Source organism: Accipiter gentilis, chromosome Z (genome assembly GCF_929443795.1).
Source record: "Accipiter gentilis chromosome Z, bAccGen1.1, whole genome shotgun sequence".
Taxonomy (NCBI): Eukaryota; Metazoa; Chordata; class Aves; order Accipitriformes; family Accipitridae; genus Astur; species Astur gentilis.
In genome coordinates, this window is record NC_064919.1 from 22,320,074 (window position 1) to 22,334,386 (window position 14,313).

Here is a 14,313-nt window from a genome sequence, read left to right on the forward strand (position 1 = left end):
CAGTTTTGTTTTGAAGTTTGAGCCCTTGACTGTTGTCAAATACCCCTTTGTTGTAGTGATACTAACTGAATCATGCTATTAAGTTGGATGATTAGCTAGATAGGTTAGCTGGATTCCTAATTGCTCCCAAGGAGACAAGTTCTAAAAGTGCTACAGGTAATTGCTCAAGGGAGAGTCGAGTCTGAGGTATGAAACATAACATTTATTTTTTCTGTGACATTAGCAAGTCATTGCTCATCTTTGAGATGTTTTATGCTGAATTATCTGTTTTTCCGCAAGATATGAAAATCTGGCAGATAATTTTATTTTAAAGTGACAGTGGAATGTTTTTTACGTCACTGCTATTGGTCATCTGTAATACTACTGCTGATGTCATCTCTCAGATCCTTTTGTAGAAGACTTAAAATGTGTTAGTGATTCTTCACTGTGACATATTAAATTCAAGTGAGCTGAATGTTGGTATGTGTGTATTTTTATGTTAGTATGTATTTTTATGCTCTTAATAATGATGTTCAAGTGGGAAACATTCAGGTCCTACATGGTCTTTTCACTAATAGTAATCATTCTGGGTTTTGTATTAAGTTATCCCAGACTCTCTATGCCCATGTTAGAGATATACCAAAGTGCTTAATCATGTCTAATTTTACTTTGTAGCATCAGTTCATGTTTAAAGTTCTAATACTATTAGTAAATTGAGTTGTAAAGGGAAGATGTCTAGAAACAGTTCACATCCCTTCTGCCACTTATCTCCATTTTTAATAAGATAAAAAGCTGTAGTGTGGCAGTCCACCTTTCTAGTTTTTGTAGCCTTATTAATGAGTGTAACTTGTACTTCCAGCAATTCATTCAGCAACTTCCTGTGTCTTTATTTTTATGTTTGCCTCAGTTCCAGAAATGTCAGTTGTACAACACTGAATTGTTTCCTTCTCTGCATGAACTGCAAACTGGTTATGAACTCATAAAGACTGTACTAATCTGTTCATTAGGTTTTTATCACTTGCTAGCTGGTCTTCTTCCTCTTATCCATTCTTTTTCTGTTTTCCCATTTGGAAATTCTTTAAAAGCAGGTTACATTAAAAGATCAGGTTTAAAGAGTTCCCAGTGAAGTGCCATAGGTCTTGAAAGGTGCTTAGGAACTGCTTGAAAGGTTAGATATTTGATGTAAGTAGTTTTGAGTTGCAAGACAACTCTCCATCAAGAAGTCAAGATAGCAATGTGTTAGATGAAACAAATCAATATCCCTAAGCTTTTGTGAATTAAAAAAAATAGTGTGAATTTTTTCTATTCTTTTAAGTGGAAGCTTTTTGAAAGTAAAATACAGCATTCTGTAATATCACTAAAAAATTTCTTAGGCACGAAGGCTGGCTTTATATTTTGAAGATTGGAGAAGTCAGTTACTTGAGATTGGTTATGAAATGAAGGATTATTTTCTATGTCTCTTTCAAATTTCTGCAATTCCTTGTTGTGATTATAAGCAGGAAAATGAGAAAAATTTGTTTTATGAGAGACTTTCTGACTGATTTTTGAACATGGCAAGTAAAGGATTAGGTTACATACCAATCCAAAGCAAAGCATGGGGATAGCCTTAAGATTTATTGTTACCATTTGGAATATTGGTATTCAGGCTTAACTTTGTCTTATTATAACTGGCCTTTATCAAGCTTCTAGAGGACCATATATCTAAAACTAATCTGATCCACAATTAATATATCTCATTATTAGGTAGTGGGTCTAGTACTTTAAGTTTGTTTGCCTTATGGCTTTGAGGGAGCAAGAAATAGCCAATGTGATACATATGCTTCTTTATATATATGCTCTTCAAATTAAACTTTTAAAGAACTGATTAAATTTGAAGGAACTAAATTTAAAACAAGGTGAGATCTGTTATCAAAATGCTTGAAGTTGTTTTAGATTTTCAGTTTAGTGGTTAATCCCCAATGTGTATATAGGTAAGTAGCTTAGGTTAATCTTCAACATTGAAACACTTCTAATTTGAAATTTATTTTAAAATATTAGTTTTCAGAAACCTAATTCTGTGACTATTCATGGAAAAATGTTCATGTACTTCTTGTTAACAGAATTTTTAGGTGCAAAAATGTAACTTGAATATCCACATTTTTTCACTACATTTGTATACAAATCTAAGAAATGAATTGTGCCTCCCATCTTTCATCAGGCTACTGAGGAAATCCAGTTCAACTGCAGTCATAAGTAGAGAAATGAAATTAAAAGTTTCTCTTTAAGCACTATTAGTTTTGTGTATTGGTTCTTCTCTCTCCTTTCATAAAATTTTAGCTTTTTATGTGGATCCACTATGATGAATCTTCTTTGTGCCGTATTTGTGGTACATCCTCGCTACAGCATTTGGTGTACCCCAACTTCAGTGCATATGCTGTCTTCCAGGTGACTGATTCTTGTTCAATTTTGTTATATTCCCATATCTTTCTGTGTAAGTTGTGCTGATTTTTTGAGACGATTGGCATGTAGTCTGAGACAGAGAAGTCTAATGGTTGGTCTACCTTAAGCCCATATGCTTCAGGATCAGGATTGTACAAGTGTTAACACTGCTTCATTTACTCTGCATTTTCGGTCTTCTATGAAATGCAGTTTTGATCAGATTGCAGAATACTTTATTGATGTCACAGGGAATTAACTTCTGGTGCTGTAGGTTATTTCATCAAGGTATGGAACTTATGATTGTAAGATCATACAGTTATAGCCTTGCTGATACTGGAACTGAAGCACTCCTGCTTATCTTTTGTGCTCCTTTAAATGATTCTTTGTTATTTATTTTGGTTTTTTTAAGGTATATATTTTGCTCTGTTGCAGGTGTATTAATTGTTGGTTCTTCATCTTAGACCATTCCTAGAGCTGTTTTCAGCAGTAGTAGACTAGAGTGAAACTCAGGGCATTTGTGATTCTGGAGAAGCATGACTGATGCTGTTTTTCAGAGTACCAATACCCTTTGGTTCACTTATGCTTTCAGAGGTCACAACTCTTCCCAGAAAGGTGAAGTTCATTCTCCTACCATCTAAACTAAGCCATGCAACAGGCAGTTATACTCGGTTGTATTTGGTTGTGTATTTGGTGGATGTGTCTGCTGTATGTATATGGGAAGGACTGAGGTCTCTTTCTCCTTGATCTCTATCTCTTTGGTAGAGATCAACCACAGTGAGGCAGGACAGTCTTCTGCTATCTGCTGTGAAGGTTTCTACAAAGTTTGTGTCTAAGTTTCTTACAGAAACTTTCTTAAATTAATAAAAAAGCACCCTAGAACAAATGCTGTCTTCAAAATAAAGACTTCTCCTACTGAAGGAAACCACTGTCAAAAAATATTATTCAGTTTTGAAGTCAGTTTGAAGAATTTCAACAGAAGAATCCCTGAACAGGTTGTTACAGCTTCTCTGCTTCCTTTTTAATAGGCATATAAATGTATTAGGAAACTGTGAAATAAGCTTTGTTCTTTGTTACCATATGGCAGTGCATTGACCCAAGCAGAAGATTGTTATTGCTACTTTAAAAGTAAAGTCAGCTTAGATTAGTATGACTGAACTGTGATTTAAAACAAAACAAAACAAACCTGTCATAAACTAGGAGGTTTTTTGTTTTAATGAGTTGCTCAAATCTTGCAGGTGTTCTTTTAACTAATGCCAGAAGAGGCTCCAAAGAAACCAGAAGAGAGTTGTTGACAAAGGCTGACAGGAACCCTGAGTCTCGAACCAGAGTAGCAAACCTTTTTTTGCTGATCTGCCTGCCTCTCCAAAATACACTTCCTCTAGCGGTGTTAAAAATGTGCTTAGATACAGTTTTGTTCCTATCAAAATGTTTTCACTTTCTCCTGACTTTGTTATACATCAGAAGGGAAAGATGGATTTTTTCAACCTATTGTTGAAAAATTATATTCATAACTAGATTATTAATATAAGAAGGATTTTCAGGTATCTACTTCCATGAGGGTGGTGAGGCACTGGAACAGGTTGCGAGGGAAGTTGTGGATGCCCCATCCCTGGAAGTGTTCAAGGCCAGGTTGGATGGAGCTTTGAGCAACCTGGTCTAGTAGAAGGTGTCCCTGTCCATAGTCAGGGGGATTGGAACTAGCTGGTCTTTAAGGTCTCTTCCAACCCAAACCATTTTATGATTCTATGTTTTCCAGTTCAAATGAAGCATGTGTACATGCTTGAGTTTGATCCCCCCCTTTTTTTTTTGAACCTGCGGTCCAAGAAGATAGAGGTGAATCATTGAACAGGCACTTCTGGGAAAGAAGCATGAAGGAGAATGCCATGTGAAAGCTCCATAGATGCTAGAACTGGACAATGTGTTGATATTTGAGTAAAAGTCATAAATATTTTCATTTGCTTTTTGTAGGAAAAGAGAAGAAAACAGGAGTTCTTGCAAATACCTGTGCAAAGTGTCACCTGTTCTTTACAACAGTCAGGAATGCTAAGGTGTATGAGCTTGCTTCCAATCCAGAAAGGGGTATATACCTGTCTTGTTTCTTGATGTACCCTACCCTGAAGGCAAAGGCTTCTGTTTTTGATCAACCTATGTCACTAAACCTTGAGTACAGGTTTGAGGATGTCTTCAGTGAAGTTCATTTTAAGTTTAGAACGTGGAGCAGAAATCCTGAATGATTAAGACTGCAGGCGAGCTTGACTATGATCTTAATTGGGTGGCTTTGCTTTATATGGGTTAGTGCAGGCTGTAGCTGTGATTAGTTATGTAGTTATGGTTTGGATCCTTTGGATCCAAAGCTCATTTGGTGGACAAGTTGAGCAAATTTTTTTACCCTTGCATTTTCATGAATGATCCTGTCTTATTTAGCAAGTACTTCCCATGCAAACACAACCTGTTTCTGCTCTGTTTATCACTGTTACAACTGAATATTTCACAGGAAGCAATGAAATTATCTGCACAGTAAGATACCTGGTGAGATGGTTGGGATCATACCATTTCCCCTTACCAGTAAATATGGACAGTGATGACCACAAATATTAAGATACTTGTAAAAAAAAAAAAATTTAATCCAGGATGTTCAGTTTAAGAAGCCTGACTCACTGACGTATGATTTGTTAAAAAGTATGGTTCCTACCTATTTCTGTCATTGAATGTTTTGTGCTTCTGCTATCCCCAATGATATGAAACAAAGCTTAAGCCACCTGGTTGAAATGCCACTGACTTACCTGTCATCACAGAAATAAATTCCTTCAGTTATATTGACCAAAATTTAACTAATTAGATTCTTGCAATTTCAGACATCTTTCCTTTTGTTTTATTATTCGGCTGCTGGGTGTTTTTGGCAGTGGTTCCTATTTTAGTAAAACTCTTAAAAGAAGAAAACTCAGCCTGATGTAGGCACATGGCATGGAAAATGGCTTAAGTTCAGCAAACTTCTGAAGCTCTGTACTTAGTTACAATAGGAACCACAAAGCAAACCTCAATAGGCAAGGCTATTAGCTTTGGTTATAAACAGATGAGATGCAAGTGCTACATTAAGAGGAGAGCTTGGGAGGGTGAGGGGAATAGTACCATTATGATGATGACTTTCCTTCCCTCTGCTTTTTTCTACCTTAATCTCTGACCTTCAGGCAACAGCTGGTAAGAATCTTGAACTATGAACTACTATTGATCCAATTCCCTGTAGCTGATTATGTTTTACAGATGTTTTCTGCAGACTCTTAGATATTTTTGTGCAATGTTGCTTGGCCAAGCATTTGCTGCTACTTTGGAGCTAGCAGACCTCTTGATACCTTAATGGGTCAGTTAGCACTGTCAGCTGCACTGACCAGATACACCCTTGTCTGTAGCCAGTTAACCATCTTCAGGGCATCTGGAATAGCGCCATTTGTCATGCAGGGAAGCTGACAGGAACCAAGAGAGAATATTGGGTTCCCTTTGGATTAAAGTCAGAACAAACATTCCCAGAGAACCAGAACTGTCCTGGTGGCTCAAGAATTTACAAAGGGAGTTTGAGAGTAAATTAATGGGAGGGAAGATTACTGATTTTTTTGTTTGTTTGTTTTTTGTTTAATGGCAGTAAGTGCTCTCGTGCTCTAAGAGTGAAAACCAAACACCACCTACACTTTTAGGTCTAAAAAATGTCTTAGTTTTCCCCTCTTCTGGTGAATACTTCTTGAGATACAACTAGATCAGGCCACATGAAGAAGGAAGCCAAGGAGCTTAAATACGCTAAAGAAGCAGAGAATAGGGTAAGACTGACTGAATTGGTATCAGTAAATGGGTTAGTGCTTTCCCTTAAGGCTCTGAAGAAACACGAGGGAGATAAGCAAACCTGATCAGCAGAATTGCTTTGCTTACAGTCTGCTCACTTTGAGTCTGTCATGTAGATGTCAGTTCCACTAGTAGATAAGAAAAGAAAAAGGCAGGAGCGCAGGGATGCAGGGATAAAACCTGGAAGATACTATTGTTAGAATAAAAAGAATTATGGAATTAACAAAAATTACTGATTTTTGAAGATGTATTGTAACTTTAGGAATTGACGAATGTATGTCTGACACTAGCATAATTTCAGGTATTTCTGGTGATTTCAGGTAGTAAGTTCAACAAATGGAGAACTGAACGCAGATGACGCAACTGCAGGCTGTTCGAATGCACCCATCACAGCTCCTGCAGAAGCAGAAGTAACAGATGAATCTAAGTATGTCTGTCTTTTTATATTCTTTGGATCTTGTGTGCTCAGCTACTTCAAAATTTTTCTTGTGTAGTTACTCAAAAAATATTGTCTAAACTGAATAGCCACTGGTGATGGGCAAAACTATAGTGCTATACTTAATTTTGGCTTTAAGACTTTCTATAGCTTGTGCTTTTTAGGCTAAGCCCTCAATAACACATCTCTATACTAGGGAAGTGCATGCATTTTTTATATTTCAACTAATTCCGTAATATTTATTTTAAGATAGTGTTCTGACTACCAAAAGTTATGTATGAAAGATGTAAAATGCTTTCTCTGTGTGGTATTCTGATTCTCTTTTTTTCCCCTTACTCTCTGTATAGCTGCCAGAAAGTGTTGAACATGTGGTGAGTTCTACAGCACAGGCAGGCAAATAGCCCTAGGGGCTTCGTTCTTGGTTTTTGGTTTAAAACTAATTTCAGAGAACTTTAAAACAACAAGTCCATTTGGAAATCACAAAACATGTTTTAATATTGTGAAACAAGTAACTGTTTTTACAAACAGCCACCATCAGGAGCTATTTTGCCTGCTTCAAATCTTGCTTGCTTCTAAGTTGTGTAGTCTGTGGTGTACTTTATATAATCCTTTTCAGTGGGTAGTAGAATTTTTTTTTCTTACTTGCTATCCTGTTTTAGAGAGGAAAACATTCTTTTCGGATTATGTAGCATTCAGCTAGTATTTTAACATCTAGAAAATAACTTACTTACATGAACAAGTAATAAATGCTAGCAAATACTTGAACTTTGCCCGTTATGACTGTAAACATAGTATTTACCAGAGTCTTAGTCTTTGACAACCTGCTAACTAATTACTAAAACATAACTTCAGAGTTCCGTAAAGTTACAGTGTAATGAAAGGGGAAAATATTATGTTCTGTTTATGTGGGATCGACAACTAATGTATCTATATTTGAGTAGTAAAGGCAGATTTGCAAAATAGTACAGAAAAATATTCTTGATAGCCGAAGGCGTTAACTTCCAACATGTTTTCTTTTATAATCATGGTTGGAATAGGATTTTATAAGGGTATGGATCCAGTTTATCATAAAATAGAGGCAGTGAAGTATGAAGGATACATTAGTAGCAGAAAAATCCAGTAAAAATTCTTTAATACTAGTAATTCTTGTAGGACCCACTTTTTAAGTTTTAGATAAGGGGAAATTTCTCAAAGTACAATTTTTTTTCTTGAAGTGATTATTCTACAGGTTCTGGTTTTGGTATGAGATTTATGTGCCTGTGTAGTTAAAAATTGTGAATGGAAGTGTCTATTGTGCCACACTTGTGCACTAGCACTGAGATGGTTCTTTATCTGCCATCTGTGCAGAGTACTGTATTATTATTATTCTGGCAAGAGTTCAGTGATACAGACATTTTTGTTTTTAAGGAGACATTGTTTTATCAAAGACTGTCACTTTGTGCCTCTTTCATAATCTTTTCTCCATCTGAAAATATCAACAGAGTTAACCTCACTTGCTGATATCTTCTGTTTTAATATTTCCTCGTACTCTGAGACAAGCTTGAATAATTTTTAGAAACACTTCACTCTGTTCTAGATGTTTTCAAGTTTTGGACGCTTAGCATGACCATATCTTTTTTTTAAAGATTGAAGAAAGGGTGCCTTATGTCTGATTTTAACTATGAACAAAAATATTGTTTAGCTGAATATTAGATCTCCTGTTAAAATTTCAGTGGGATTCTGTAAATCAGACAGGATAAGGATTTTTTTCAGTAAGCATTTTATTGTTTTGGGACATTCATCCAACATGTCCATAGTGAGTACATAAATATATATCAAACATGCAGTATATATTCTAAATCTTATGCCTTGTCATCTTCAGGCTCCTCAGGTATTGCTGTGCAGCAAGCATGTGCAGCAAGCATGACTTAGCAGTGGGTGTTAGGTTTTGGGTTTTTTGGTGTTTTGGTTTTGGTTTGGTTTGGTTGGGGGGTGGTGTTTTGTGGTTTTTTGTTTGTTTAGAAAAGTAGCTTTCAGCCCTATTTCAGTTGTTACTTATTGGAATTGTAAAGCAGGGAGAAAACTAATCTGATCACTGTTCTGTCCTGGCACTTGTAGATCTTATCTGCTACAGGTGGGTCTTTCAGGTATTACTGAGCAATTAGCCATTCTTTCCTTAACTCTTTGCTAGCCATCAGAACAATTACTTCTATGAAGCATGTGTAATTTAGATAACCAAGGGGTTCTGCCATGGGAGGATAGAGAAGGGCAAACAGAAGATGATGTGATCTATCCTTTTTGCATCTTGCATATTTTTTTTTGCCACTTTAAACATCTCAAAAATCCTGCTGTTTATGCAATGAGTGCTGCCACATGCTTGATGACAAATACAAACCATAGCTATCTAAACACAAATGACAACTAAAGTTGCTTTAGCATGTTGTGCCGAGGGACTGCTCAAGTGGTAGAGGGTGTTTAACAAAAAAAAGTATGATAATGTTTTAAGTAGGACAAAAATGTTTGTTACCAACTGAGATTGCTACCTTAAATAATATCTGAAAGGTCACTTAGATTGTACAGGAAAAGTAAGTTGTTTCTTGAGTTTCATAAATCGGTATTATACTGCTATGGAAAAGTTTTATACTCTACAGAGAAAGGTTAGCAGTCATTAAATGCTTTCTTTAAAAAGAAAGTTAGTTCCTTTCCTAAAATCAGAAATTTTCAAAGCGTATCTATTCTTATGCATTTTGCATGCATATTGGATAATATGGTAAATTTGTGGTTTAATACTCATTAATATTGCCCATATCTGCAGCTTTAAATATGGCTTCAAGCAGTATAATATATATATATAAGTGATAATGACACCCTCTAGTGACAGTGTTCTTAGGAACATGTCTGCGTATCTGTTATAAATTATACTCTTCAAGACATTATGCACTATGGATCTCTAATCTCAGGGTTATGTTTCTTTCATAAAATTTATTATCAGACAGTGTTGTCTGACCTGTCTCACTCCCATGTAAATGTGCATATATTTCAAAATGACATCTGTTTGGCCTTGGAAGATTTGACATGTCTAGCACTTCGAGGCTGATGGAAACTTACTGAAATGTATATTTAAGTCAGTCCTGTGGTTTACAATCCTCTATGGAATTTGCATTCCTTTAACACTTTTTAGATATGTATTAATAAGGGATTTATTTTCCCACAAATAACAGTCTTCAGCATTTTGTGAAATTCCCTGAACTAGAATACAGTTGAGTAGTTCCTATAATTTAAACAAACAAACAACAAACCTGTTAATAGAAACTGTACTCTTTGTAATAGTATTATGCAAACTCCAGAAGACCAGGAGATTAAAAAAGCAATGCTTTATGTTGGCTGAAGATAGAACTCTTGAACTCCCAATTGCATGATGCCCTTCTCTGGTTGACAGAGAAGTAGCAAACTAAATAGGCTATGAAGAAGGAATAAAGAACAGTATGAGATTTGTAGCAAGTATGGGTTAAAATTTTCTGGAAAAGAAAGCAAGAAAACCTAAAGTGTCCTTGAATTACACAGATGCTCCAAGCAGTTCTAAACATTTAAGAAGTGTGATCTGCTGTTACTTGAGACATGCTCCATATAAGCAAAATATAGTTAAACAGTGAAGAGTTAAAGTTCTAGATTGTTTTTCTAGAATATAAATTAACCGTCTGCCACAATTCCATCTTCCTACAGTTACTTATGTAACCTGTGTTCTGTATATACTAAAACTACGAGTCGAGACAAAATTTTTCTGTAAGCTAACTCTGATGCCTCCTAATCTGAAACAGGTACAAAAGTGATTTACCATCACAGTCTAGGTTAGGATTTCCTGATTTATAGGATCATAGGATAATTCACACTGAAAGGAAAGGAACACTCCAAAATGCTTTGTTTTGATATGATGTTTGTTGTGTATACATATATAAAATACTTGCAGAAAGGTTGGGGGGAAAGAAGGATTAAACTAAGTTGGACTCCATGCATCTGCATATAAATTCAAAGCTTAAGTGCTAATGGATGTTAGTGGTTGATGCTAAGAAAAAGGGTTACTAGTTATGGGGGAAATTTCAGTTGCAGTTGGTGGCTACTAGCCTTCAAAAACAATTATGTCTCTTTTAGAAGTACTTTAAAGTTAATAAATACAGTACGATATTTCTGTTAGCTGTAAAAATATTTATATATGTACTTTTCCCTGTTGAATTTTAATTTTGGGCTTCCTCTCCGTCAATAACCAATATTTTTTTCCTACTGAAACTTATGTAACTCTCAGAGCAGCTCTGGTCTGTCTCTGCCCACTGCTACTTTTTCAATGACTGAGCGACAGGGTGCCCTTGGATATTTTGAGAAGGTAACTTCTGTCTCCCCTTACTTTGGATGTTGTTCTCACACCCTGTAGAACCTTACTTTTAAACCCTTATTCTCCCTGGTTTTCAAATGCTTTCCTCAATTCCTATAGTCCAAACTATATCAGCAGGATTCCTTTTGAATTTTAGTGACATAAAATGCTTAGTGAGCTTAAAGACTTACTGATAGGCTATTGATGCAGTACGTTTATATTTTCACTTCTGCTGTACTTCACAGTTTAAGAAAAACTCTTTAGTATATAGCACTGCAAGAGATAATTCAATAACCAAACTGCAGAACTCCATGAGGCACGTTCTGTTAATGTAGACAGGTTGCATGTTCACTTCTGGTTGCAAATTATGAATACTTTACTAAGTGGATGCTTTTTTACTTTTTTAAAGGTGGTGATAGGATCTGGGAGTTGCTTAAAATAGGCTAACTTTACATGCAAATGAAAAAGGTTTCTGTGTGTATTTGTTGCTTTCCTCTTTAATTTATTTTCAAAAATACTTCCTGTACTTCTGGAGTCCTCCTCTGTATTACCTATCTCTAACTTCCTCCAATTCTTTTTCCTTTTGTAGTGTTTTTTTCAGTTACTTTCAGATTGTCTTTATTTGCTAAGTGAAATTCGCAGTATTTGTCAATTTTAGTTTACTTCATGCACTAAAGTAGAAGGAAGAATGTCAGTATACTTCAATATGCTTAAAGCTATGATCTTTCACTAGTAGTATCATCACAGCACTGAATCAAAACATTATTTATATTGTTTGTGAATATTTTCTTCTAAAATATTTTGGGGAATAGCCTTGGGGAATTTTCCAAGTTCTGGGTGACAAAGGAAGCTCAAACTGTTTTCTTGTATTAGCAACAGTAGTATCTTGAGTGCACAGTTCAAGTGATGTGATCTTAAGCTCAAACTTCTATTTGACATATTGCCAGTTAATGTGAAAGAGTACTCGGGTAATGGAACATTCCTTATTCTTACAAATACATTTTTGAGCCAGCCTATAATGCCCATGTTTTTGATACCCTTACACAATACTCTAAACTTAATAGTTATTTTTATTATAGCTTTTTTCATTTGATACTTTTTCCCAGAAGAAGGTGAAATGTGTCAAAAATATCTCTATTTCAGTTTCTTTCACTAATAAATCAATCCCCTGCAGTAGAGCTTAATGTGTTCCTTGAGGTACTGGCTATACCTGAACTACATACTTCAAGTGAAACAAATATGGTAAACAGTTTAGGTTTGTGATTTCTTTTTATATCATATGTAATTCATGTCACACCTGCAGGTGCTGCTGTTTTTTCAAGCGGAAGAAAAGGAAAACCATTCAATGCCACAAATGACTGGAACCAAGCAGAACATGGGAAATGCTCATTTGTTCAACTACTGTCTTGTGATCTTAAAAAAAAAAACCAACCCCAAATCCAAAACAAAAATAGAACCAAACAACCTCCCCACCCCTCTGTAATGACCACATGTTTTCCAAGGACTTCATTAGAAACAATGTCATGCCTGTGTGCTTTGATTTGGTTCTCCTGCAGCCATCTTTTCATTCATCTATTCTGAAAGCTTCAAGGTTCTGTCAAACATGAGTGCTGCTTTGACCATCCACAAATGGACCAGTGAAATGGTACAAATGAACAGTATCTTCAGCAAAACTAAATTTGAAAAGTATTTCTCCTGTCCTAGGAAGTACTAGCTAGTGTTTTAGCTGAAGACAGGTGTCATAAATCTGTTGTTTGAGTTCATAGCAGCATATCAAAAGCAGTTTCCTTCAAAATGCAGAAGAGATGCGCAACAGATTTCTTTTGTGACACCTACATTGATTTTTTTTTTCCTTTTGTCCCAGTATTACTGGTGATACTGTAGTCAAACTTTATCAGCATTAAACCCTGCCTATAGTATCATGGTACAGTCGCTGTCTAGAGATACTGAGGAGGAGTATTTAACTGTTGACAGTTGTTTAAATGCTGGTGATACTAATGAACAGAAGGTATTTCCAGTAGCCTCAGGGTTTGAAAACCTGCTTTTGTTATGCCTACAATGGCATTGCAGTACAGTAGAAATTACAAGAGTGTTTGTACAAAGAATACAGAAGTTTGTATGATTTAAGTTGTGCTTCCAGTAATGTTAGTAAGATTGAAATATCTTCAAAAGAGATCTACAGAGGAATTACAAAAGAAGAAATAAATGTGAATCTGGTTAAAGTGGAATCAGTGTTAAAGGCTGTATGTTCACTAAGGTAATTGATGATTGACAACATCTTTAACTTGAAAATATGGATGTGCCATGTAATGTTAGAGAACTGTTTCTAAATTATTTTACTCTTTAATTTAGAGAACATGCAATGTTTTGCAGTGCAACGGAAGTGAATGAGACTTCTCCCTTCTTTCCGTACTAGCCCATAGCACCCAAAATTTCCTGAGATTTTTTTTCCTTGAAATTTCTTGTCTTTCAGTGTAATGTCACTACTATAGTAGGATGGCAAGGATGTGTCAGGTACTTCCCCACAGTCCAATGAAGTGCCTGCAATATAAACAAACCAGCAGATCTGTAGGCAAGGCAGCCCATTTTATATTTTCTTCTTCAGAAAATATATGCTTCTTTTAAAGCCATAATGACAGAGGTGTGCTTTTGTTATGTTTAGCTGTCAGTTACTGAAGAAGGGGTGTGAAAGATGGAAGTGGCTGGACATATTTGTTGACCAAAATTCAGATTATGTCCTTTATTTTTAATTCTTCTAGAGCTATTTAGCATTTTTTTTCTAGCCATACATCCCTTTTCGTATACTTATTTATTTTTAATCTGTTTTGTGGTGGCATTTAAAATATATATTAAAAAAAATGCACACCTTTGAATTCATTATTGCATTGCAAGGGCTTTAATTGTATTTTGTAATTTATTTTTCCTTAACAGCCAAAAGTGTGTTTTGTTGTTTGGATTATGTGCTCATATGTATACTTTGATCTTTGTTATTATTACTGTTCATGATCTTAAGTTTTTGTTTTAAAAAAGTGAACTTGGCCTACAAATACATACTGTATAATAGGTCATAAGTTTCTACTCCACCAGTTTGTTATTGATTATATCAGACTCATGGAAGTTATTTCTTTGTTTTTATTTGAGCTGGAAGGTAGGTTACTTGACAATTCTCGTATGAAAACGCATCCTTCTTTGTGGAACTTGACCAACTTTGTTGCTTTGTAAGATTTGTAAGTACATGTGGTTAAGTATATTTCTCACATACCTGATTAGTTTTGTTCTCAGAGGTTTTTGACCTGTACATTGT

At 35.4% G+C, this 14,313-nt stretch overlaps 1 protein-coding gene across 5 annotated transcripts in view; it reads left to right on the top strand.

Annotated features, from left to right (window-relative positions):
- The window catches only part of CSNK1G3 (casein kinase 1 gamma 3), an 87,356-nt gene extending 74,914 nt beyond the window's left edge, over positions 1–12,442 (top strand). For 2 of the 5 annotated variants that reach the window (XM_049794860.1, XM_049794862.1), the window contains 3 exons: positions 6,549–6,655; positions 7,012–7,035; positions 12,313–12,442. In XM_049794860.1, the coding sequence (XP_049650817.1) occupies positions 6,549–6,655; positions 7,012–7,035; positions 12,313–12,367 (186 nt within the window). In that variant the 3' untranslated portion in view covers positions 12,368–12,442. Of the gene's footprint in view, positions 1–4,365; positions 4,477–6,548; positions 6,656–7,011; positions 7,036–12,312 lie in introns of all 5 variants that reach the window. The other 3 variants (XM_049794861.1, XM_049794864.1, XM_049794859.1) reach the window with 2 other exon arrangements.
- Positions 12,443–14,313: the final 1,871 nt, after the last annotated feature.